At 40.5% G+C, this 27,217-nt stretch overlaps 1 protein-coding gene across 1 annotated transcript in view; it reads left to right on the plus strand.

Moving 5' to 3' along the window:
* SLC6A19 (solute carrier family 6 member 19) overlaps positions 1-26,938 on the plus strand; it is a 48,038-nt gene extending 21,100 nt beyond the window's left edge. The window contains exons 3-12 of the mRNA XM_069076377.1: positions 2,570-2,707; positions 4,951-5,132; positions 8,000-8,110; positions 10,098-10,210; positions 15,233-15,361; positions 16,200-16,356; positions 19,280-19,484; positions 21,639-21,798; positions 23,854-24,016; positions 24,295-26,938. Coding sequence (XP_068932478.1) covers positions 2,570-2,707; positions 4,951-5,132; positions 8,000-8,110; positions 10,098-10,210; positions 15,233-15,361; positions 16,200-16,356; positions 19,280-19,484; positions 21,639-21,798; positions 23,854-24,016; positions 24,295-24,498 — 1,562 coding nt within the window. The 3' untranslated portion in view covers positions 24,499-26,938. The remainder of the gene's footprint in view (positions 1-2,569; positions 2,708-4,950; positions 5,133-7,999; positions 8,111-10,097; positions 10,211-15,232; positions 15,362-16,199; positions 16,357-19,279; positions 19,485-21,638; positions 21,799-23,853; positions 24,017-24,294) is intronic.
* Positions 26,939-27,217: the final 279 nt, after the last annotated feature.

Here is a 27,217-nt window from a genome sequence, read left to right on the forward strand (position 1 = left end):
GATGATGATGATGATGATGATGATGATGATGATGATGATGATGATGATGGAGATGATGGATGTCATCACTAGGAACAGGAAAGTTAAGAAGACAAGCAGGTCTAAGGAGAAAATGATGAATTCCCTTTTGGATTTGTTAAATTGATATAGTAATCCTAGAAGCTAAAGAATGAAAGCTCCTTGAAGACGGGGAAAATTTTGTTTTGATCTTCATAATTCCCAGCAACAAGTACAGTGCCTTCCCCATATTTGGTGCTTCATAAATATCCAAATTGAATTGAAGCTGCCATCGTTACATATGATCAGTTTCACGACTATAGTTAGTTCATCATAATAACAACTAATAATAATAATATCAATTGTAAAGTGCTTTATCTTTTTCAGAACATTTACAAGACCATTTTTATATGAGGTTCTTATATGAAAAGATAAATAGCAGTGTAAGAGAATATATGACAGGTACCAGAAGGATGCTCTAAACCAGAGGTGTTGAACACATGGCCTGGCCCCCAACACTCCCTAGTACAGCCCAAATCAGATTAAAATGTTACTGAGAAATATTTAACAAAATAAACAAAAACACAATAGAATCTATAGATAATGTTAACTTGTGTTTTTCTAGGTCAATATGCATCTTGTAGGAATCCTTCTGTACAGTTTACTGGCCCTGTCTCCATCTGAGTTTGACACCACTGGCAAAGTCCAAGCAAAGCTACAGAAATTCAGAGGAAGGAGAGATCTTTGTGGGGAAGGGTGGTAAGGGGAGACTTAGAAGAATGAATGGAATTTAAACACGAAGAACAGAGGGGAAGGACATTCCAGGAGAGTGGACTAGCTCTAAGAAAGGAATCTATGTTAGGATGTGGAAGACATGTTTGGGCAACAAGTAAATGATAAGTTATTGTAGAGAAGCCAAGTAAGAAGATGAAGCAGGAGAGGCACTTTATTCTTGATTCTAAAAGTAATGGGGAGTAAATCAAAGGCATTTGGACAGGGGAATAATATGATGAGAGTAATCCTTTAGGAAGACTGATCTGGCAGTGGTATGCCTGGTAAATTGGAGTGGAGCAGGAATAGCAGTCAGGAGACTCTCATGTGAGTCAGTAGGAGGTTATTATCAGAGTCTGAACCAGAGTTAGAGCAATGAGAACGTGAAAAAAGGGATGGATGTGAGAAACATTAAAGGGAAGAGTTAGTAGCACTTAGGGACAAATAGACTCTAGCAGAAGCATTAGAAATCATTCTATTTTCATGCCAGGAGGCTTTGGGAGAAGAGGATCCTATTAGCAGCAGCCATTTATATATAAATATGGATGTTCTAATTATAAATTATAATTATGAATTCTTTAAAACTGATTCCCAAGAACTACAAGTAGGCAATACTTTTTTTAAGCCTAATTAGAACTATTGTATATAATATAACATGATAAAAGTGGTCCTTTTTAGTCTATAATTCATGCCTTTGATACTGGCTCCCTCCTTCCTCCACCTCCAAGTTAGTTTGAATAGTAGTTTTTTGATATCCTCACTTTGCAGTGAAGGTCCAGCCTCTTGGTGTTTTAGGGAGATTGGCTTTGCTTATCCTTCTTATCACAGAAGTTGACATGTACTCCTAGAGTAAATTGCCATAGAACAAGCTTGACCCCAAATAAGAGAGATGAGAAAATCCTTCTTCCCAATATTGCAGAGGTTGGAGTCCATTGAAAATATTGCAATAGACTCTGAATATTTTCTCAGGCTGTCCCCCATGCCTGGAATGCTTTCCCTCCTCATCTCTATCTCTTGGTTTCCTTCAAGTCCCAGCTAAAATCCTTCTTATTACAGGAAGCCCTTCCCAATGCCCCTTAATAAAAGTGTCTTCCTTTTGTTGGTTACTCCTCATTCAGCCTGTCTATAGCTTGTTTGTACATTGTTATCTTCATGTGGTGTCCCCATTATGCTGTGACCTCCTTGAGAAAACAATTGTCTTTTGTCTTTCTTTGTATCACCTGTGCCTAGCACAGCACCTGTCACATAGTAGGCACTTAATAAATGTTTATCGACTCACTAGCAATGATAGGTTTTACTTATTTTTCTTTCTTTAGAAAAATTCTTGATAATAAAGGATAGTTTTCTGGGGAAGAGGAGAGGAAAGGATACAGGAAGAAATCTAGGCAATGTAAAAACAAAAGACAACAACAACACAGACAGACAGACACACACACACACACACACATATATATATGTTTTTAAAAGCTATTAAATATCTAAAATGTACTGGGTGTCCCAAAAATGTTGGTGCAGTTTTGGTTTGGTTTTTTTTTTTAATGGCTTAAAACTGCACTAAGACTTTGGAATACCCTGTATATTATGTACGTTTTCCCATATAGTATCTCGGAGGTCAAATGCCACCTTATCATTGCTTTGTCTGTCAAAGGGAGATTATGTGCTTGGTTTAAGTAAATAACCTTCATTTGCCTGGCACAGTGCCTTTATACATAGCCAGTATCTAATAAATGTTTGCTTATTTGAATTGAAGTAGATAGATTTCATTGCAAATCTTAATAACCCTTCTTCTTTTTCCCCCTAGGCATCGCCTCCATGTTTGTCTCCTTTGTGGTAGGCTTGTACTACAACACCATCATTGCCTGGGTCATGTGGTATTTCTTCAACTCTTTCCAAGATCCTTTGCCTTGGAGCACTTGTCCACTGGACCAAAACAGAACAGGTAATAGCCAATGCCTTCGGTATCAACCAGGGCTATTCCATCACAACTTGGTTTTCAACAATGAATGCAATTGTGTGTCACTTTAAAGAATGGAACTATAAAGTGGGAAAACTGGTGTAGAAACCAAATGTGTATCTTAAATGTACCGACCAGAGGGACATAAAATGGGAATTCGTTATTTAAAGAAATCCTCTGCTGAGTCTGTAGTTTAATGAAATACTTTCCATTTTATATGAAGAATTAGAACATGCATGCAAAGTGTTTTGCAAACTTAGAGAAGTATGTAAATGCATTATTGGTATTATTATTATTACTCCTTAATTTTTCAATTTCATAAATGTATATTTTGGAATTTAAGATTTACTTAAACTAGGACACACCTTATATCAACATGAAATGAGGTAGCTCTTATTGGGTGTGTGCTTTTTTGGGGGGGGAGGGCAGTTGAGGTTAAGTGATTTGCCCAAAGTCACATGGCTAGTAAGTGTGTCAAATGTCTGAGGTCGGATTTGAACTCAGGTCCTCCTGACTCCAAGGCCCGTGCTCTATTCACTGTACCACCTAGCTGCCCTGGGTGTGTGCTTTCTTTAAAAAAAAAATCACAGGGATGGCTAGGTGGTGTAGTGAATAGAGAACCGGCCCTGGAGTCAGGAGGATCTGAGTTAAAATCCAGTCTCAGACATTTAACACTTATTAGCTGTGTGATCTTGGGCAAGTCACTTAACCCCAATTTCCCTGCCTTCCTCCCTTCAAAAAAGAAAAAAAATCACATTTGAAAGAGGAAAAAGGTTAAGGTCTTAGGACCATAGTTTTAGTGCTAGATGGGACCATCTAATTCAACCCCCTCATTTGTAGATGAGAAAACTGAGACCCAGAGAATGAAGTGAGTTGCATAAGATCACACAGGTAGAAGAACTGGAATTTAAATTTAGAGACTCCAACTCTAGACTGAGTGTCATTTCCGCTACACCCTGCTTCCTCCCTCCATCAATTTCCAGATGGAATCACAGCTTGAAATGAGACTGGTTTTGGCTCAGTTTTGCCACTTACTAGCTACGCAACTTGGAGCCAGTGGCTTAATTTCATTGGATCTCAGTTTGTCCATCTATAGGATGGGCATAATCATACTTACACTACCTTTCTCACAGTATTATTGTCACAAAAGTACTTGGAGAGCCTTAAAAGTGCTATAGAAATGTGTGCTACTAAGACTAAGGAGGAGGAGATTGTAGATTCCTTGGGGACAGAGACTGTTTTCCATCTCCGTATCCCCTGCACTTAGTAGGGTTTGGCACACAGTAGGCACCTGATAAATGATTGTTGGATTATTGAACTGGATGATCCTAGTTTATGAGCAGATATGAGAGGTTTATGGTTGTGTTACATACTACGCTCAAAGAGAGCTATTTGGAGTAATCTGTGGTTGGTGTGGTGACTAAGCCAGTCCCTGACCCCCAGAATTCCACAGTGAGGAAGTACCTACCCCCTCCCCAAGCATAAAGCAGCCCTCTCTTTATTTCTATCTATATCAGAGTAGTACCTTCCAATTCAAAGTTTCTCCCTGAAGCCCTGTTCATCAGGACGTTTGCAGAAGTGTGGCACTTTCTGGAGAGTTTTAGCTCCTCTAAATGGTATTTGAAATTATCCTTCATGATCATATCCCCAGGTTTCACTCCCCAAAACCCAACTCAGTACAGAATTCAGTACAAGGTAGCCTTGTCTTGTGCCCTGTTTAAAGGGACTTCACCCCTAACTATTAAAAAGTCCTCCTATAGCAAGGCTTCAATGTAGATGAATTGACTTACAGCCTTTTTCTTCAGTCTAAAGTGGTTTGCTCCCACCTGTCTTTACTGAAGTCTGAAAGGCAGTGGAAAGAAGGTTAAAAAAAAAACCTGGATCAACAGGGTTTTCCATTGCTCTGCATCTCATTTTGTCTTTAGGCCTCAGAGTTAAGTGACTTGCCCAGGGTCACACAGATAGTAAGTGTCTGAGGCCAGATTTGAACTTGGGTCCTACTGACTCCAGGGCTAGTACTCTATCTACTGTGCCACCCAGCTGCTCCTAGACCTCATTTTTCTTGCCCAAAGAGTCTTCCAGGAAACCAGTTCCCAGGAGTTCTTCTAAGTGTTAGATGATGGACCAGATAGAAAAGCTACCAAAATTATCATTAACTTCCAGTTAATTCACTCTCTGCAGAGCCAACATCAGAAAATTTGCTAAACACTGTTTTGTTCCCATTTCAGGTTATATAGAGGAATGTGCCAAGAGCTCTTCAGTGGATTACTTTTGGTATCGAGAAACTTTAAATATTTCTTCCTCCATCGATGACTCGGGATATATCCAGTGGTGGATCTTGCTGTGTTTGACATGTGCTTGGAGCGTCCTTTATGTGTGCATCATCAGGGGCATTGAAACAACCGGAAAGGTATTCAGGTTTAAAGTCATTGCTGTGATGGCGGGGGTTAGGAGGAGGGAAAGGAAAAGATGGAAGGGGTAGGTATGATTTCTTTTAAAACTTCAGGGGCGGCTAGGTGGCACAGTGAATAGAGCACTGGCCCTGGAGTCAGAAGGACCTGAGTTCAAATCTGATCTCAGACACTTAACACTTACTAGCTGTGTGACCTTGAGCAAGTCACTTAACTTCAATTGCCCTGCCTTCCAGTCGCAAAGAAGCAAAAAATAACCAAAAAACAAAACCTCAGCTTCTAGGCTAGGGAAAGACCATGGGATAATAGATTAGGAGCTGAAAGAAATCTTAGCTGCTGCTGCTGCTGCTGCTGATAAGTGGCATTTATATAGTGCTTTGTTTGGTAAAGCATCTGACAAATGTCATTTATTTCATTCTTGCAACAACTCTGTGAAGTAGCTATTATTATTATTATTATTTATATAAATATATATTCCATTCAATGGAAATAAATAATGGAATAAAATATATATTTATATATAATATAATATAATTTATATATATATAATATAAGCTATTATTATTCTCATTTTACAGCTGAGAAAACTGAGGCAAACAGGTTAAGTGACTTGTCCAGGAAGTTGTCATAGGGAGTCAATGACTGAGGGAGGATTGGAATTCAGGTCTTCCTGATACTAAGTAGCGCTCTATCTGCTGAGCTGCTTTGCTGCCTATAAGAGGACAATGAGTCCAATACACTCATTTTATAGATGGGAGAAACTGAGACACAGAGAGGCTCAGTGACTTGCTTATGTTCACACAGCTCACTCCCTCAATAGTAATGATCAACATGGAATTCTGGTTAACCTAAAATTAATGGGGAATACTACTACTATTACTACTGATACTACTATTGCTACTACTACTAGTACTACTATTGCTCGTACTACTACTACCACTATTATTACTATTACTAGTACTACTATTACTACTACTACTAGCTAACATTTACAAAATACTTTCAAGTTTTCCAAAATACTTCACATTATATTATCTCACTTGACCTTTATAATAACTCCATGATGTCAGTGTCATTATTATCCTAATTTATAGATAAAGAAACTGAGCCTGAGAAATACTGTGACTTGCCCAGGATCACACAGTCATTTGGGGGGTGGGAAAGCAGAATTTGCATTAAGATCATCCTGACTCCCAAGTCTAGGATCCATGGAGAATCCTGGTCTAAGATGAAGATAGGTTAATAGGGCTAGAGAATGTGCAGTGGGTAGAGCTCTGGGCCCAGAGTCAAGAAGACCTGAATTCAAGTCCAGCCTTAGAAACTTATTAAGTGTATGACTCTGGGCAAGTCATTTAACCACTATTTACCTCAATTTCCTTATCTGTAAAGTGGGGATCATAATAGCACCTCACAAGGTTGTTAGGATCAAATGAAATACTACTTGTAAAGTTCTTAGCACAATGTTGGACTCATGGTGGGTGCTCAATAACACTTCTTCCCTCCCCTACATAGAAAAGATCCATGTCCTTCTATAAAGCTGTATGTGACTTGTTTATATGACTTTTTTATGTAACTAGCCCTTTTCATTTATCTGTGGTAATTTACAGAATACTTCACAGAATTATACTATTTGTCAGTAATTCAACTGCCTTTGCAAGCTTTCCCAGGACACGTGTCCACTCAGAGAAGGACATAAAAAAATTTGTATCCCCCTGGCCAATCCAGACATCTGGTCATCTAACTTATATCTGCTTTGTGACTCAGAATAAGGATAGAGAGAATTAATTTTATTCTGGTGAATAACTGCTGAGAAACGACACCTTTAAAAAAAACAAGCCAAAAAGGACTGCTGCTAAACATGCTCCAAATCTGTGTTCATTCCTTTATTCCTTCAAATAATGAGTATTTATCAAGTGCCTACTATGTGCCAGGGACTTTCCTCAAGAAGGCTGTGTTCTATGGGGAGGAAACAACACGTACCATAAATACAAACAATATGCCAAATAAATACAGAGTAAAGGGGGAGAGTGCCAAGAACTGTGGGCTTGGGGTTAGGCTCAGGCAAAAATGTGGCGTGTGAGCTGAGCTTTGATGGAACCCAGGGATCCTTTAAGACAGAGGCAAGGAGGAAGGGAGGGCACTCCAGGCAAGGGCACAGCCTGTGAAAAGGGACAGAGCCAGGAAATGGAATGTCATATGTAGGATACCCTAAGCAGGACAGTCTGGCTAAACTGAAGAGTGTGTGGGAAGGAAATTAATATGCAATAACTCAAAGAAAGTTGCTGTTGTTCAGTCATTCAGTCGTGTCCGACCCTTTGTGACCCCGCGGACAGGAGCACACCATGCCCATTTATCCTCCACTATCACCCAAAGTCTGTCCAAGTTCAAGTTCATTGTTTCCATGACATTATCTATCTAGAGGCAGACTGTGAAGGGATTTAAATAACCGGGAAGCTTGTTTTTTATCCTAAAGACACTGGAGCTTTTTGGATGGGATAGTGACATGATCAGACCTTGCTTTAGGGATAGGAATTTGGCAGCTAAAGAAAAAATGGACTGGAGAAGGGGGAGAATCCAAGTGGGGAGGCCAATTAAGAGGCTTTTTGTACTAGTCCAGGGGAGAGGTGATAAGGGTCTGAACTACAGTGGTGGGTGTGTGAGTGGAGAGAAGGGAAGGGATGCAAGAGGTACTTTAGAGAAAAAATTGGCAAAACTTGGCAACCGTACTTTTATTCTTGTGAGCTAAATTATTTTCCATCTAGAATAAAAGGGTCCTAGATTTCAGAACTGGAAGGGAGCTCCTTGGGACAAAGTGTTTTGGTTCTATTTTCACACATTTTAAAATATGATGTCACTTCCCTTTCAGGCTGTATACATAACATCAACTCTTCCTTATATTGTCTTGACCATCTTTCTTATCCGTGGCTTGACACTGAAGGGGGCCACCAATGGAATTGTCTTCCTCTTCACACCCAATGTAAGCACTTTTGTCTGCTTTAGAATACAGCTAGCAGTGGGGCTAAGAAATGTAGTTGAATATGTTCAATTCTGGACCCAGGCTCTATTTTCTGATTCAGATGTAATTCATAGTAAGACTAAGCCTCTATATCTAAACTGTAGCTGATTAGTACATCTTGGCTTCTATCCCCAATTTACCACTTTGCTGTTCCCCATGCACACACAGAGGGGTGGTCTAATGTGGGCAATCCTAATGGGACCTTTGGGGCTTCTATTTCTTTCTTTTTGGGCAGTTTAAACTACACCTCCTGATGATAATCCTAGGACATTTGCAGGGATTGTGAGATGGTATCTTGGGTTTTTTAAGTCAAATTCTTTGTAATATGCCTTAGCTAGGCTTTGGTAATTGAAATAATTTTTAAATACACATTTCTGCACAGATGTGTCATGCAATAGTGAAGACAAGAATTCAAGTTCTGGGTCTTATTATGAACTGAGACAAGTCAGTGTATCTTTCTGGACCATCATTTTTCTCATATTTAAGGAAAATGGAGGCCCACTTATGCTTATGCCACCAACTCTAGGTTGTTTTGAAAGGCAAATGAGAATGCATGTAATCATAATTGCAATCTTAATCCTCCAAAGTGTTTTATAAGGGTGACTCTTTTTATGCAGTACTTTCAAAAGATTGTGATTTCAGTGGTAAAGAGAGTTCCTTTCACTGAGGAAAAAAAAATCTATGAGGGCAAATGAGATGTGTTCTAACCAGGGGCCTATTTACCCTCTTGATGCCTAAAAGTTACCCATCTGCTAAATCATCTATCCAATTTAAAAGAGATCTTGTTTAAATTTTATAAAAACTTCCCAAGATTCACTTGATATTTTCCCCTATTCATAATTTTAATAGTACTTTGTCTTCCTTATTTAAAGAGGAAACAGTGCAAAGTTAGACAAAAGCTTGACTTTTACTCTCTTAGTAGTGAAACAAAAGCTATTACTAGTGTGGAAGAGTTAGTTTCTTCACAGATGCTCTAGGACTTTTAAAGAATTTTACAGAATATCTTCAGGCTTATCAAAACATTCAGCAGTATACATCAGTGGTACCGACTGTGTTCACAGTGAACTGTGTGCTTCCTACTCCCTTCCAACCACGCGCACTGCTTGCTTATTTGCTAAGCAAGCATTATCAATAAAAGCAAATTGAACCCCAGCACTTGGGAAAGAACCAATAAGTTTAAATTCCATGAAATCCATTGACACCTCCTGCTTCTTGGTTTCTCTTGCCTTATTGGAAGACTGTCCTTCCCTATGAAGCAGAAAAGGGGGAGAGGGAAGATAGGAATCTTAAGTTAGTTACTAAGTTACAGCAAAGGTTCCCAAACTTATTTGGCCAACTGCCCCCTTTTCAAAAAATATTATTCAGTGTCCCCCTGGAAATCTATTTTCTTTAACCCCTTAATTGTTTTTTTTCAATTTGCATCATTTCAAAAAAATAGAAAATATTTTTTAAAAAACAAAGCATCTTAAATTTTATAATTTATTGTAAATTTGTGGGGTTTTTCCTGAAGTGAAATTTTGATGCAATATTGTATCATGTAACCATATAGTATCATATCGTAAACAAGTCATTACACATGCATATTCCTGCTGATGCATGCTGGACTTTCTCACAATGTGAAACACACTAGCCTGCCAACACTTGCTTGTTAAGACTTGTGGGTGGACTTGACCATTGATCATTTATAACTTGCATTTTGTGTGTTTATTTGGAAAATAATGTAATCACTGCAACTTTAACTCTGTTACACAACAGATAAAACGTATGTAAATGGTTTTTCAAAATTTTATGTTCTCTTCTTTCCTTATGCTTTCACTGCCCCTTATTTTTATTCAATGCTCCTCCCACCCCCATTGCACCCAAGGCTACTACCTCTGCTCTTGGATTGTTCCAGCTCCCACTTTGGGAACCCAGGATAGGATTAATTCTTTTTTATTTGACTCCACAGGTCACAGAGCTGGCTAATCCAGTCACCTGGTTAGATGCTGGTGCCCAAGTGTTCTACTCATTCTCTCTGGCCTTTGGAGGCCTCATTTCCTTCTCCAGTTACAATTCTGTGCAGTAGGTATCTGAAACAAAGGAAAAGTGATATTTGGTTCCAGGTCTGACAGGTCAGCTGGAAAGAAGCTTTGGACAAATTAGTTAAATACTCTCAGTCTCAGTTTCTCTCTCTGAAAAACAGAGATTATAACAAATTATAATAACAAATAACAAAACCTACCTCGAGGTATAAGATAAGAAGAAATGCACATGAAAGTCCTTTAAAAAGTATAAATGTTTCATAAATTATTAGTTTAGTAAAAACCCTATCATTTGAGTGAACTGGGGGAGATCCTTCTGCCAGGGGTAGGGAACCTGCAGCCTCGAAGCCACATATGGCCCTCTATGTCCTCAAGTGTGGCTCTTTGACAGAATGAACTTGGATTCAGTCAAAAGGTTACACTTGAGGACCTAGAGGGCCACATGTGGCCTTGAAGCCGCAAGTTCCCCACCCCTGTAATCTAAGCTATACAATATTTAGAAAGAAATGCAGTTTTATTACTTCTGAGGATGTCGAATAATGCAACTTTTGATACCTTGATATTAGCATATGCAAAGTCAAGAAAAAAATTGCCTAGTAGAGGTCTTCAGGGGATCTGCTTTAGTAAATAAACATCAATCTTTATTCTCAACATCCATCCTCCATCTACCTCTCCCATAAAATCTAATCAGTGAAAAACCATTGCCTAGTCTTTCTTCCCCATGTTTCTCATATCTGTACTTTTCATTCCTACTGCTATTAGTCTAGGTCAGATTCCCTCTATTTCAAGCCCAAATGATTGTAGTGGCCTCTAATCTGACTTTTCTACCTCTATTCTCCACCTCCATAAATTGTTTTGTTCATAGCTGCCAAGTTAATCTTCCTAAAACATGGCTCTGATTATGTCATGTATACCCACAAAAAACCTTTAATGGCTCCCCCCTCCATAAGCTGGAATCCATGTTCTTCCCTAATCTTATCCCAATATTCTTTTAATTTGGTTTGAAAACCTTTATGAAGGGTCTACTACATGGAAGACATTGTGGTAGTTGTTGTGTGATCCAAAGAAAAAACGAAATATTCTTTTCTTCAAAGAGCCCTTGTTCTCTTGGGTGGTGGCGGTGGTAGGGAAGTGAGGTGGCGAAAGAAGCATGACCAGGGTGTATATAAGTATGATTAAAGGGAAGAAAGGATGAGGACAGAGAAAAGTCCAAAGTGTCGTAAGAATGGTTGAGGAAGGAGACAGAGAGCATGGTCAACTGAGAAAACGTAGCAACGTCCCATAGCAGGGATGGCGCCTGAGAGGAGCCCCAAAGGAAACTTCTAGCTGTCTCCCTTTCGACTCCATTCAAAGAACCTTCAGCTGCAGCCAAAGTAACCTGTTTACTCCCTGTTTCTGTGCCTCTGTCGTTTCTCCTACCCAGGCAGCCTCCCTATTCTTCTCCCCTGTCCAAATCCAACCTTCTCGTGAGGCCTGTTTTCTCCTCCTCGTGTGGGCCAAGTGAGATGTCACGTTAAGCACTTTACAAACCTTAAAGCTTATAGAATTATTAGTCATTCATTTCATTCATCTATTCATTCATTCATTCATATAATTATTATTGCTCAAAGAAGTTTTCTCAGACTTCACTAGCCTCCCCAGGCTCTCTTCCTGTTGAAATCAAAGCTCCTAATTAATTGCCGAGCCATTCATTCGGCAGTGAGTCCTGGTGATATCTGCCACTATCTTCTATTGTTACATCACTTCTCACGTGTGTTGTATCCTAACTAGATTAGAAACCCTCGGTGGCTACTGAACTAATTAACAATAGTGATGAAAGTTAACATTTTTATAGCACTTACTATGTTCCAGGCACTGTGCTAAGCACTTTACAATTATTACCTTGTTTGATCCTTACAACAACCTTGGGAGGTAGATGCTATTATTATCCCTATCTAACAGATGAGAATGAAACAACAAACAGAGGTTAAGTGACTTGTCCAAGGTCATGGAGTTGATAATCATGATAGCTAACATTTATATGATGCTCTCTATGTGCCAGGCACTAAGAGCTTTACAATTATTACTGATTCTCACAATAACCCTATTATCCCCATTTTACAGATGAGGAAACTGAGGCAAACAGGGTTAAAATGGCTTGCTCAGAGTCACCCAGCTAGTAAATTTCTGAGGTCACACTCGAACTCGGGTCTTCCTGACTCCATGTCCAGTGCTCTATACATTGCCCCACCTGGAGTCAGAGAAGGGGCAGGAGAGCCAGAGAAAGAACCACCTAGGATTAAAACAAGAAAGTTGCTTAACAAGATCGCTAAGGTTCTTTCTAGCTCCAAATTCCTGATCCACCCACATAGAAGGGGTTGGAGATTACTTTGTAGCTTGGGAAGTGTCCAAAAGTGTACTAGACTGGCACTCTGGCTACCTGGGTTTTTGTCTCAGCTCTGCTATTAACTTATTATAGAACCTTAAATAAACTACTTCCTCCCCCCTGGCTTCCATTTCCTCACTTGTGAAATAACAGGGCTGCTCTAGGTGACCTTTAAACGACTCCCCAGTGCCAAGCTTCTAATTCAGATCTTTAATTAGGGACTGGGAATGCTGCAGGCCTATTGGAAACCCACCAGTTACTAAAATTGAATGTGTGTCTCCAGGGTCTAATGCACCTTGCCTTTATTCTGAATAAATAGGACACATTTAAACTTGCTGAAGTTTTATTTTCTTTAAACATTTTTTTTATTATGAATTTAACAAATGTCAAAACACATGAACATTTCCAGGTGCAAGCTTCTGAATATCATATTAAAGTTTCCTAACCTATCTGGACCTCAGTTTCCTTATCTGTAAAATGAGGGGATTGGGATAGTCTCAGAGGTTCGGATGGGCCGGACACTGAAGTTCTTTGTTGCCATCCATGAGCCTTCAGACGCCCTCAGAGCTCACAATCGAATGCGCAGTCAGAGAGATGAAGCATTCACTTCAGGGTGGTTTGTCTGCTCATTTCCACTGGCCTGTAAATTCTTTCCAGTCGTTCTCTCTGGGGTGACTATCTCAGAAGAGCACTTGACTAAGATTCAGGAGACGATGGATTTATCAGTGGCCCTGCCACTGAGACCGTGTGATTGTTGTTCTTCTTTCTGGAAGAGGACCACAGGATCAGGAAGGTGATGTCATGACTTTCAAGAGAACTGGATTTAAGTGAGGGAGGACTGTGCAAAGTCACTGGCCTCACTCTTCTCCTCTGGAGTCATGTGGGTCCTGTATTCAAACCATGTAGGTTCAGATGTTCTTCCATCGTCTCATCTGCAAAGGGAAGGGAGTTAATTAGATCTTCTTTAAGGTCTGGGTCTGGGTAAGTCACTTAATCCTATTTGCCTCAGTTTCCTCATCTGCAAAATGAGCCGTGTCAGGAAATAGCAAACCACTCCAATATCTTTGCCAAGAAAACCCCAAATAGGGTCATGAAGAGTCAGACACGACTCAAAACAACTGAAAAACAAGGTCTTTAATAATTCTAATAACTGGAAACATGATGTGAATGATGTATGAGATGCCCCTCCTAGTCAGACCTTCCCTGGCCCGTCTTCTCAGTACTGAAATGTATCCATTCTGTGTTCCTGAACAGACCAGAAAATTTTTGAATTCTTTCAATTAGGTGATAAAGGGATCTCAGGGAGCTATGACATGTTTGTCTCTGGGACTTGTCATATATACTCAGCTCATCACAACCACCCTTCATTCTACCTTTCTAGCACACATGAGAGGTCCAATGAGGTTAAGTTCCCTAAACAGAAGATCATCAATCCCTAGCCCCAAGTTTATGATACTTCAACTGGACTTATTAATGATGCCAACTTGGTCTTGTTCAGGGAAATGTTGCCAGACAAAATGGTGCTGCTTTGCCCCCTATTCCTTGCTATTCTGCCCCTGCTCACCTGGGTCCTTCAGTAGCCCTTCCATTGATGTGCTAGTAAATATTTAACAACCGACTCCCTAGGGAAAAAATCTGTACCACAAAACATTTTCAAATTTAAACTAAATTATTAACATTTTAATAACTTTCTTAAGTCTGGACAATTAAAAAAAATAATAAATCAAGCCTTCATCTGTAGGTTTTGCCAATTTCTGAGGTATAAACGCTCACACTGAAATTTTAAACATCAGCTTTCACAGATATTCTGGAGAGCTGGTTTGACCTGACTCCAATACACCCCTGCCACAGGCTCTTCTATCAGTCGTCCCTGCTCCCTCCAAGTGTTCTTAAAGCAAAATCCCTACACGGGGAAGTTAGAAGCACCTTAGGAAAATGACAAGAAAGTCTCAGGGGACATGACAAACCAGCCACCCCCCAGTGGGGTCATCCGCGGCAGCTGAAGGCCCAAGCCCAAGGGCCAAATGTAAGCCAGGGATAGGGAAAGTGATGATGGATATGAAAAGGGCTTCCAGCCAACAAATGGCAGAACAAACCTCCCATGCTGATTTCAGCCTTGGACAGGCTGCTCAATAGGGCAGCACCCAGAAAGGGCTTCCGAAAGCTTGTTCTGCCAGTGCGGGAGCAGGGGGGAATCAGGGGCTCTCAAAGCCGCATCGGTTTTAAACTGACCCAGAAGTCCCAGCACAGAGAGCAGGGCGTGTAGTGTTGCAGAAAGAGCCACAGATTGAGAGTCAGTAAAAGTGCAAGTTTTGTCCACGCCATTTACTAATCGTGTGACCTTGGATGCATCACTCAGTCTTTGAGCTTTGATTTAATTTATAAAACAGGGCTGATAATGCTTATGCCGGGATGAGGGTAGAAGAGATCCTAGAAATCTAATCTGACACCCTCATTTTAAAGAGGACATAGAAGCCCAGAGAGTCAAGGCAGCTTGCCTAAGGTCACACAGAGAGGTACTAATAAGCACTGGAACTGGGATTCCAGCTCCCTCCCAGGACATCTTGGAGAAGGGGGTGTGTTCGCCTAAGTGGACCTTAAATCACTTAGCAAATATGAGTCATTATCATGTAAACAAGCCTGCAAGCTTTTAGCCAGAGGCTGCATCTGTACTGATATTTGTTTCTTGATCCATAGCAACAACTGTGAGATGGATTCTTTGATTATTTCTGTGATCAATGGCTTCACGTCCGTTTATGCAGCCACTGTGGTATACTCTATCATTGGGTTCCGGGCCACAGAGAGATACGATGACTGCTTCGATCAGTAAGTCCTCTCAAAGTTCTTAGCATTTGAAGGACTGTGTTTCATGTTATATGCACTGATAGAGCCCTTGCTGTACGCTCTTTAGTGAATGAAGAGTGGGACTTGGAACTAGGAACACCTGGGCTTGAATCGAACCTCAGACACTTCTTAACTCTATGACCCCGGCCAAGTCACTTAAAATCTCTGGGCCTCAGTTTTCTCTTCTGTAAAACGAGGGGGGTTGGCCTCTATGATCAGTAAGATAACCCTCTAGAGTAGGGGGACATCAAAGATCCTAGACTAGGATACTGTGTGGCTGCTAGGTGGCGCCACAATGCATAGAGGGACAGGTCTGGAATTAGGAACTGAGTTGTCTTCCTGAGTTCAAATCTGACCTCAGACACTTATTAGCTATGTGACCCTGGGCAAGTCACTTAACCCTGTTTGCCTCAGTCTCCACATCTGTAAAAATGGGCTAGAGAAGGAAATGGCAAATCTCTCCTGTATCTTTGCCAAGAAAACCCCAAATGGGATCACAAAGAGTTGGACATGACTGAAAAATACTAAACAACAACATACTAAGATACTATATACTGAGTAAAATACTTAGTATACTAGTAAGTATATATCTAGTATATTATACATATATAATACATATTATATATCTAGTTATATTATATCTTGGTAAGTATATGTACTTATATTGATGCAAGTATACTTTTGAGGACCTAGAAATTCAGGCTTTTTTTTTTTTTAATAGCTGCTTTGTGTATCTGCAGTTGGATTCCATTAAAGGCTCTGATACAATGTGGGACCATTGTGCCTATTAATTTCCCCTGGTTTGTATCCCTCTTTCTAGAAACATCCTGACCTTGACCAATGGATTTGATCTGCCTGAAGGTAATGTCACACAGGCCAACTTTGAGGACATGAAAGCTTGGTGTAATGCAACCAACCCTGCTGCCTTTGCACAGTTGACTTTCATGACATGTGACATCAATTCTTTTCTGTCAGAAGTAAGTGACCATTCCAGTTTGTACTCTGCCTCTGGCTTTGCAGTGAAAAGCTCAGAGGGGTTAGGGACCTGGAGCTAGGGATCCTCATGAACACTGGCTTCTCCCTCTTCTGACCCTGTATCTCCATCCCATTCAAGGAAAGGATGAGGTCCTTGAATCTGAAATATGGAGATCTACTAAGAGCAAACACCCAACCCTTCAGGACCACTTGGAAGCAGATATTTAGAGAGTCAGCTAGAGATAGGAAGAACACAAGTGGATCTGGACACAGCACTGGCAGCTCAATACCCTTTCCTCTAAGGGAGGCACCATGAGACAATGGAAAAAACTGTTTGGAATCAGAGGGTTTGGCTTCAGCCCTTGTTCTGCCACTGAATACTGTGTGACCTGAGCAAATTGCTTAAATTCTCAGGGTCTCAGTTTCCTCATCTATAAACTGAGTGGGGTGGTTTAAATAAACTTTAAAGCTCTTTCTGGCTTTGAGGCTATGATCCAATGAACTTTTATAATTAGTAATAATAACAACAATAGCTAACATTTATATAAAATTTACTGTGTTCCAGGCACTGTGCTTTGCATTTCACATTTATTTTCTCATTTGATCTTCACAGCCCTGGAAGGTAGCTATTATTATCATCCTCTTCTTACAGATGAGGAAACTAAAACAAATGGGAGTTAAGTGGCTTTCCCAGGTTCATACAGCTAAGTGTCTGAGGTTCTGTTTGAACTCAGGTCTTCCTGACTCCAGGTTTAGTGCTCTATGCACTATGGTGCCACCTATCTGCCAATCAGATGTATGGCATTCCAAATGACTTAGCAACTTTGTAACCTATCTTTTACACAGAGAAGAGGGAAGGCCCATCACAAGAGAACCGAAAATAGGATTGTTCCCTGTGTCTCCCCAGCCTGAGTTTCCATTTCTCTGTCTGCCTAATTTCATTCACATTTCCTAGGGAACTGAGAAGATAGCAAAGTGAAAATTCAGGATAGAAAAAGCAACAGGAAAACTGATTACGGATCCTTTCCTCTCTGGAGCTCTTCTCAATGTATTTCAAAAAGAATCTTTTTGGGGCAGTGAATAGAGCACCAGCCCTGGAGTCAGGAGGACCCGAGTTCAAATCCAGCCTCAGACAGTTAACGCGCGTGCGCACACACACACACACACACACACACACACACACACAAACCTAGCCACGTGACCTTGGGCAAGTCACTTAACCCCAATTGCCCTCCCCTCCCCCCTTCAAAAAGCAAAAAAAAAAAAAATCTTGTCTTAAAATGGTATATTTTATGCACGTCAGCAGCTCAGCTCCCTGCAATCATCCACAAGGTCATTTCTGGAGGCTCCTAACTTCTGCTCAGAGCCCAGGCTCCACCTAAACCTTTCTTCTTCTCTCTCCTTCCAGTCACTGGAATAACCAAAGTTAAGAGGTGGTCCCAGGACAGGAAGAATGTGGTTCTCTGAATGATGTTAAACAGTTTACCAATTACCACTTATCTATCAGTACAAAACATCAGGGATTATCAATGTATCATGTCTATTTGTATAATATTAGCATACAGAGGTAGCACTTCTTTAAATATGCATTGGCTGGAAGGCATAGAATATTGCCATCCAGTTGGTACATTTTGATGATTCATGTTCTGCTAACAAAGATTTAATCTTGTTTAAATATTAGTTTTTGCCTTTCAAGTAATTTCACTTCTCCTAGCTCAGTTTTTAATACTGGTAGTACTAGGGCTAATGAAAACTTTTGCTAACTAGAATCACGTAATTTTGGTCAATGAGTTGGGGGATGGGCAGTGGTATGGGGGCAGACTACAGTCAGTTAATAGAAGGCATGACTTATTAAGGCCACAGTGTGGCATGGTGGAAAGAGGTCAGGACTCAGAATCAGAAGGCCTGTTACTAAATCCTGATTTTGCGACTTATTATCTGTTCAGCCTGGGGCACGTTGTCTCAGGGCTTCAGTTTCTTCCTCCATTGGAGGAGGTTATCCCCAAATATTTCCAAGATTCCTTCCAACTCAATGATCCTGGACCTCTGGATGGAGAACATTCTAGAAAAATGCCACAGTAATGCAAAAGAAATGAAGAGGCCATGCATGATGGAAAGGCAGCCATTATCTGATTAGTTGCACACTGAGACACAGAAAGAAGAATTAATTTAAATAATTAAAAACTGAAGAAAAAAAATGCCTGGGTCCTAACCTGCCTAGTTTGTCCTTTTCATGTAAAAGGAGATCAGAAAAAGCAAGTTTCTGGTATGTAAATTTTCATACATGTTCCCTATGGTGTATCTCTCTTCATGTTCCCTCTGTATGTTCTGAAGTTGCACGTGTTCTCATATGTGTGCCCTTTTCTGCCAGTGGTAAGGCAATCTGTGGAATGGTGTACCTCATGCTGGGGTCTTGGGGGGATCTTTTCCTGTAGTTTGACTTGCTGCATTGTCTGATTAAATTGTTTTTGTTTGTTAACTAATTCATCTTCTGGCAGGTTAATAAAAGTAAGAACATTGATGAGGACCCAAGAGTTATGGTTTTAAGTGGGAGCTGACCCATAGGGTGCCATGACTTAAGCATAACTTTGCTGGAGTCCCTGTGTGAGTGAGCCTCCCCAGTCCTAGGCATGGATCGAAATAATTGTATTTTACCAAAACTTCATTCTACTCCTCACCGTATTGAAACCACACAAAGGAGAAATACAGAAATATATAAACTTGTATTTGATTCTAGATCAATTTAATTCTAGCACATTTTTATTTCAAGGATTTGAGAATTTGGAGGAATAGAGCTTAGAGAAAGGAGAAAAGAAATGGAGAAAAGCTCTGGTGTTTCAGGAGACTCAGATCTTTGTAGGATTGCCATACATATGCATAAAGAAATGGACTCTTCCTTACTATATGAATCTTTTTGTCCTACAGGGAGTAGAGGGAACTGGTTTAGCCTTCATTGTCTTCACTGAAGCCATCACCAAAATGCCACTTTCACCTCTGTGGTCTGTCCTCTTCTTCATAATGCTGTTCTGTTTGGGCTTATCATCTATGTTTGGAAATATGGAGGGTGTAGTTGTTCCCCTGTTGGATCTCAAGATCATCCCTGAAAAATGGCCTAAGGAACTTCTAACAGGTATGAGAGTCATCTCTAGTAGAATCCTTCATAATGTTCCTGTCGTTGGGACAAGCCTAATATTTATAATGGACCAGCTCACTCTTATATACCAGGTGAAAAGGACTAGACCTGGGATGTCACTGATACAGGTAACTCCCAGGTAAAGAAATTCCTTCTACCAATTCATATCAGCACCTTCTCTGCAACTAACAAGCCTAGAGAGCTGCTTAGAGCCCTGGGAGGTCAAGGGCCTTCACCAGTGTCAATCAGTCAGTATGTATCAGAGACAGGAGTCAAACTTGGGTCTTCTTAGCTCCAAGACCCGCTCTCTCATTTATACCCTGTCATATACAATGGTTGTATTATAATGGGTTTCTTCTCTTGTTAAGATGTTTCTATCTTTTTTTTTTTAGCAGCCCAATTTTTTGAGGGGGGAAGGCAATTGGGGTAAAGTGACTTGCCCAAAGTCACACAGCTAGTAAGTATCAAGTGTCTGAGGTCATATTTGAACTCAGGTCCTCCTGACTCCAGGGCAGGTGCTCTGTTCACTGCTCCACCTAGCTGCCCCAAGATGTTCCTATCTTCAAAACAAAACAAAACACTGTCTATGACAAATGGTGATGTGGAGTCATTTTTCAATCATTTCTGACTCTTTGTGACTCCTTTTGGAGTTTTCTTGGCAAAAATACTGGAGTGGTTTACTATTTCCTTCTCCAGATCAGTTTAAGAGATGAGAAAACTGAGGTAAATAGGGTTGTGACTTGCCCACAGTCACATAGCTAGTAAGTGTCTGAGGCCAGATTTGAACTCATGAAAATGAGTCTTCCTGACTCCAGGTCAGGTGCTCTATCCACTGAACCACCTGGCTACCCCTAGGAAGAATTGTATTTACCAAACAAATAAAACTAAACACTTACTATCTACATGTATCACCAAAGGTTTCTGCATTGTGTCCAAGGATTCACCATAGGATTCCTTTTTAATAAAATCTGAACAACAATTCAAAACCTCCATTTTCACACAAACATCAGCTGTAAAAATGGAAGTTTATTATTAATAATATTAATCTAATCAACAAGCATTTATTAAGAGCTTACCTGGCCCTGCACTAAGTCCTGAGGATACAAAGAAAGGCCAAAAGAAAGACTGCCTCTTTCCTCAAGGAGCTTACATTCTTATGGGGAAAGACAACTCATAAAAGGGAGCTGAAAAGGGGGAGGAGAGGAGAAAGTAACCATACAGGACCATGCTGGGAAGTCCAGAGAGACATATGGGAGCTGGGAGGGAAACGAAGCATGTCTAGTTTGAACCCATACTCAAAATGGAGCCTCACTGCCCCCTGTATAGAGCTCACAATGGGAGAAGGGGCCTGCATAGCAGATGGCTGTTGGGTGTAAAGGTACTAGACCCTGAGAGAAACTCCACAATGAGAAGGCCACTGAGTTACATGGTGAAATATGGAGTCAGAAGCACAGCCCAGAAAGGAATAGCATAGGAGATAGAAAACTAGCTTCAGTCAGTTAAAAGAGCTGAGTTCAAATCCCACCTCTTATACATACAGGCTGTGTGACCCTGGGGAAATCACTTAACCTCTTCTATCCCAGACAACCACATAAGAGTACAAATTTTAGGATCTGGGCTGACATGCCTTGGTAGAAGGAGTTCCCTGGTCCAATGAAATCACAATTTAGACAACAATAATAATAGTAATAGTTGACACATAAATCACATTATGTTCTACAAAGTATTTTTGTCCATGATCCCATCTGATGACATGGTGCTGGTCTAAGTTGGGCCTTCTTGGGGATGACATAGTTCCGCCTGTGTAGTCAATGCTTATACCTTGTTTTATTTGGGAGGAGTTACTCTGTCTTAAATCCATTCACAAAGAAACAAACATCCCCAGTCCCGGATGCATTGCCATCTAGACTTAAGGCTAGCTCCCAAATTGTTCATTCCATTAAAAGTTCTTCTCAGTTAGAAGGCAGAGCAAGGGTCATTTCAGGTAGAACAAGAGGTTTCAAAAACAAAATCAACAACTTCATGGCTGGGAATCCTACCATCTTATATCCCCCAGGTTATCTGAAGCCTGCTGTCTGAGCTAACCTGGAATTTCATTCTGTTCTACTTATCTAAGATAACCTCTTGTCCTGTTTTTTGTTCACACTGCAGGTCTGATTTGTTTAGGGACCTACCTCCTTGCCTATATTTTCACTCTGAACTCTGGACAGTACTGGCTCTCTCTGTTGGATGCTTACGCTGGATCCATCCCCCTCCTCGTCATTGCCTTTTGTGAGATGTTTGCAGTCGTTTACATTTATGGAGTAGACAGGTAGGAAGTAAAAGTGGGCTTCTGAGGGAGATGTTTAAAAGAGGCAACTAAAAAAAAAGTAAGGGAATTAGAGCGAGAGAATGAGATCAGAAACATGGTCAGCCTGCTCCCTGGTGGATGATGTCAGAAGCACAATGCCATCTGGTTTATGAGAGCATAGGGGAACTTAGAAGAAAACTTTAAATCAAAAGTTTTGAATCTCTTTTGTGTGTGGTATGGGCCCTTTAACAGTCTGCTGAAACCTATTGTCTCCTTCCCAGAATGATGTTTTAAAATGCAAAATGTAAAATATATAGGATTAGAAAGGAAACCAGTTAGTGTAAAATACAGATATCAAAGTAAATTTTTGTTCAAAATGTTCACAGACCTCAGGTTAAGAATTTCTGTTTTAGGGATGGCTAGGTGGCTCAGTAAATAGAGCACAGGCCCTGGAGTCAGGAGGACCTGAGTTCAAATCTGACCTCAGACAGTTAAAACAAAAACTAGCCATGTGACCTTGGGCAAGTCACTTAATCCCAATTGCCCTCCAAAAAGCAAAAAAAAAAAAAACTGCTTTAAATTAAAGTAAAATTAAGAAAAAAATGAAGTTCCCAAGAAAATTCAATGCCTATGAGTCGACAAATGTGTTGAGTTCATGCACAAATTCAAGGAGTTTAAGAGACAACAGAAATCTCTAAAATAAAATTCAGCAATTCAAGAAGTATTTATGTGCCAGACACCAGGCTAAACACTAGAGATAGAAGGACAAAAATAAAACTGGAGCTTACATTCTCCAGAGAAGATACAACAATGTATACAGATAAGGAAGTAGAAAATGCATATAGAGTCATTAGGGAGGGTGGGAAGAGAGTACCAACAATGGAATGGGTCAAGAAAGGCCTCTGGTAGGAGGTGGCACTTGAGGGAAACCTTAGAGAAAGCTTAGGATTCCAGAGGCAGAAGCAGTGACTTGATTTGAGCACCCTACTACCTTCTTTGTCGAAGGTACTGATTCCAAGAAGCTTCTAGTGGGAGGAATGTTATATCACATTATATCATATTATATCAAATATCATGTCATGTTATATTTTATTATATTATACTATATTACATTATATTATGTTACATTACAATGTGATATAATACTACATTATATTATGTAATATACTATATAATATGACATGACATGATATGATATGATATATGGTTGTCATATATGTCATATATGATTGTCATATATCATATCATATATTTTACCATACCATACTATACTATACTAGCATACTGTGTTGTGTTGTGTTATATATTACATGGCACATTAAAAAATGTGCACTGGGGGCGGCCAGGTGGCTCAGTGAGTAAGAGCACTGGCCCCAGAGTCGAGATGACCTGGGATCTAATCCGGGCTCAGATACTTAGCACCACACCCAGAAATAACTGGCTGTGTAACCTTGAACAAGTTACTTAACCCCAATTGCTTTAAAAAAAATGTACAGTGACATGTTCAAGACAAATGTAAGTAAGTCCCTTCAACAGTATAAGCTAAATGCTATAGGAAATCTGAGGAGAGAGGACACTTCTGAATGAAGGGGGCGGGGGGGGGGAATAGCATTTATTAAGTGCCTACTATGTTCCAGGCAGCATGCCAAATGGTTTACAAATATTATCTCATTTGTTCCTCATGACCCTGGAAGGTAGATGCTATTATTATCATCCCCCTTTTAGAGATGAGGGAACTGAGGCAAGCAGAGGTTAAGTGACTCACCCAAGGTCACACAGCTAGCTAAGTATCTAAAGCAGGATTTGAACTGAGGTCTTCCTGAGTAATCACAGAGGACATGGATCCTGAAGGGTTTCAGTAGGTAGGCAGGACTAAGACTTTCTTTTACTTCTGGACCTACATTAAAGCTATGTTGTAATAGAGGTCTACGCAGTCAGTAAAGGGTTGCCCCACTCTAAGAACACCTCACTTATATTATCTAAACTCAGTAGAATGTTAGCACCTTAAGGGCAAAGAAGGTTTTTCATTTTATTTTGTCAGTGAGGTCATTTTCTCCTCTCGGTCTTTATTTCCAGGTTTAATAAGGATATTGAGTTTATGATTGGTCACAAGCCCAATATCTTCTGGCAAATCACCTGGAGGGTAGTCAGTCCTCTCATCATGTTAGTTATATTCCTATTCTACTTTGTGATCAAAGTCAGGGAGGAGCTGACATACAGCGTCTGGGACCCTGCATATGTAAGTCCATAGAAATGTACCTGTGCTGGCTTGTTGGGGAAGGTGCCACAGACTGCCCGAGAGCAGGGGTCATAGGGAAGCCCATCTGAAGGTTCCTTCCTCTCTTCTGATTCAGGAAGACCTGGGAGGAGAACAAAGAAGGGGTAGGGCACAGGGCTGGGGGTGGCGGAGGACTTTTTGCTTTTCTCCCTGTGTTTAATTTTGGAAAGCCCCATTCTGGGATTGTATCGTGAGTATAATTGTCTGACTTGACCATGGGTTGTGTTTACCTCCCTCAGGAGCATTTTCCTAAATCACAAAAAAAGGCCTATCCTGGCTGGGCCTATGCTGTGGTGGTTTTTGTGGCTGGAGTCCCATGCCTTGCCATCCCCTTCTTTGCCCTCTACAAGTTCATCAGGAATCAATATCATAAGAAGCATGACCAGCAAGGCCTCGTCAACGCATATTCCGTCCCGTCCGTGAACGGGGACATCAAGAATTAGACAACAGCGCGCTTCCCGGGGAAATGGGGACAGATTCTTGATTGGAAAGGGAAAAGAAAAAAACAATAGCCAGGCACATTGGAAGAACCAGGCCCTCAGGGAGTCAACCTTGCTGGGGGTGAGCCTCCAGGCAAACACTCACTCCAGTCCTGTGTGGCTTGCAATCTGGGGGCCTCTCCGTGCTGGGAAAGGAAGGGATTGCCACGGCTCAATTTAATTTGACCAGCATTTATTAGATGCCTGCCCCATTCCAGGCATTGTGCTAGGTGCTAGGGATACAAAGTCATAGCCACGTATCTTGTGATATCCTGGGGTGAACATGTCCAATGACTGAAATGTAGTGGTGCTGAAGCTGCTGGATTTGGTTCTGCCAGGGAGATGGGAGGTACCTGTAGAGAAACCTTGACCTGAATCACAGAATATCAGCATTACCAAGCATGTCCTCTGAGGCCATCTCATCCAGTCCATCCTGAACCCAGGATTCCCTCCACAGCATTCTGGATAAGTGGTGCTCTGGCTTCTGCTTCTGGAGATATCCAGGGAGGGAGAACTCACCACTTCCTGAGGCAGTCAATGCCATATTTGGAGAGGTTTGCTTGTTAGGAAGTTTTTCCTCACACCAAGCCAAAGTATGTCTTTCTCCATCTTTGGCCTATTGCTACTAGTTCTGTTCTCTAGTGTCAAGCAGAAGAAATCGAATCCATGTTCTATCCTGTTCCATCTCACAGAAAAAATCTCCTGTAGAAAGAGTGGTCCTGGGCCTAGGAGCTGGACCATCCTGGAACCTTGATGCTAGGATCATTACCTAGAAATAATTAGAGATTGGCAGTTCTACCAATGTGTTTGTGCAAATTTTGCAGTTCTGGCTATCCACCCCCTGCCCCCCACCAAAGTTCCTAAGTTTGTTTACAACCCTTTGACTGACTAGACATTAACTACACTTAATCACCATTGCTAGCTATCACAAATAGATAAACAATTAAGTAATGCCTCCCTTCCCATCAGGGAAGGAGGAATGTGCCCTTAGAGTTGGACTAAGGGAACATTAACATGCTTGTAATGAGTAATTCAATGTGAATTTTTAGCCAGGTTACCTCTGGAAGAAAGAAGGGTTATATACTAACTCAGCCACTAACTCAACCCACATAGTACCACAGACATCAGACATACTTTCTCAGTGACTTAACAGGATGCATTTTTCCCTCTAAATTTTGCATCGAATATGTATCCGAGTAGACTGGTATTTTGAGTGATGGTTTTAACAAACTATTTGCTTTTTTTTCTACTGACCAGATCAATTTATTCCCTAAGAAATCTAGAAGCTGTTTAAATGAAGTAGAAATACCTGAAAATACCGAGCATAGTTCAGGATCATAGTATTTTGGGGAGGGTGTAGTTGTCAACATCTAGGGTGAGTAGCTTTCTTCTCTCTACTGTGTATTCTATGTCTTTACTGGAGGCAAGATAGAGAGAAATTGGAGTAGTTTCCATATTTATGCTCATAAAAGCCCTGGGCATAGTGGCCATGGTGGTGGTGGTCACAACCAATCAAGTGGAGAGGGGTTTGTGAAAGATCATGTAGCAGCCAAAGTTCTCACCACTTCAAATTCCCCATCCCCATCATTGAGCTAGTGAGCAATTATTTAAAGTCTCCATAGTAGTGTATTCCAACAGCCATGGAAACATTTCAAAAACCTGATATTAATTCTTTAAGTCATCATTCCAAGGGTCAATGTTTCCTAAAGGAGAAATTACACTGTTGTTTTTTTAATGGCATGGTTTATGAATTTTAAAAGAAGAAAGGATGTCCATCATAGCAATTCTGGTCAAGGATATTCAGTCTCCACAGAATTCTAGAGAGGCAGCCCTGGAAGGGACTTTAGGGATCAACTGGTGTGACCTTCATATTTTGCAGATGAGGAGACTGAGACACAGAGAGGTGTGAACTCTTCTGTCCAAGGTAAATGGTAAATGGCAGGGCCAGGACTCAAAGGCAGATCTGCTCTCCATCATCCTGATGCCATCTACCTGCATCCAGCTCCTCATCTGCATGTGGATTCAATGGTGTTTTCTATGTGCAGTTCTCCAAGTTTTTTAGACCCGCCATTGATTAAAAAAAAAAAAAGGAAGAACCAACACTACTCTAATTGACTCATTATGCTTATTGCTCTCAGTTACTACATAGGAAACTTCTGGAAAATTCTTGGTATTCATCCTTGATAATTATTATCACTTCCCAGGGAGTTAAATGCTGTCACTGCTAAAGTTTGCCAGTCATACCACATGTAGCCTAGATAATGAAACTGGAATCACAGCCTAGCATATTTCTAAATTTGTAAATGACATACTTGTTTTCTTGTATATGTGTAAAAAAACCAAACCTTGTCTTTTATATGCATAAACATATATATGTTTGAATAAATGAGTATTCTTTAGTTTGTATTTGCCTAAATAGAGTTTTCTAAATGCAAAACAGACAGTTCTAAAATCAAGTTGAAGCCTAAAGGGAATCATGGTAGACTGACAGGAAATCAGACCACAGACCTAGGAAGAACTTGTTCTATGCTGTAATGGAAAATACCTGGGTTTTCATCCTCACTGGGTGGGAAACGTTGAGCAAAGTGCTTCACAGAGGTAGTGATGGTCTAGCATATGTACGGAGCTGTAAGTTTTAAAGATGCTTTATCAGCATAATCTCATTTATTTACTGAGTTTACAG

This window comes from Petaurus breviceps, unplaced genomic scaffold, assembly GCF_028583685.1.
Source record: "Petaurus breviceps papuanus isolate PSGF00001 unplaced genomic scaffold, PetGlider_PUasm1.0 151, whole genome shotgun sequence".
Lineage (NCBI taxonomy): Eukaryota > Metazoa > Chordata > Mammalia > Diprotodontia > Petauridae > Petaurus > Petaurus breviceps.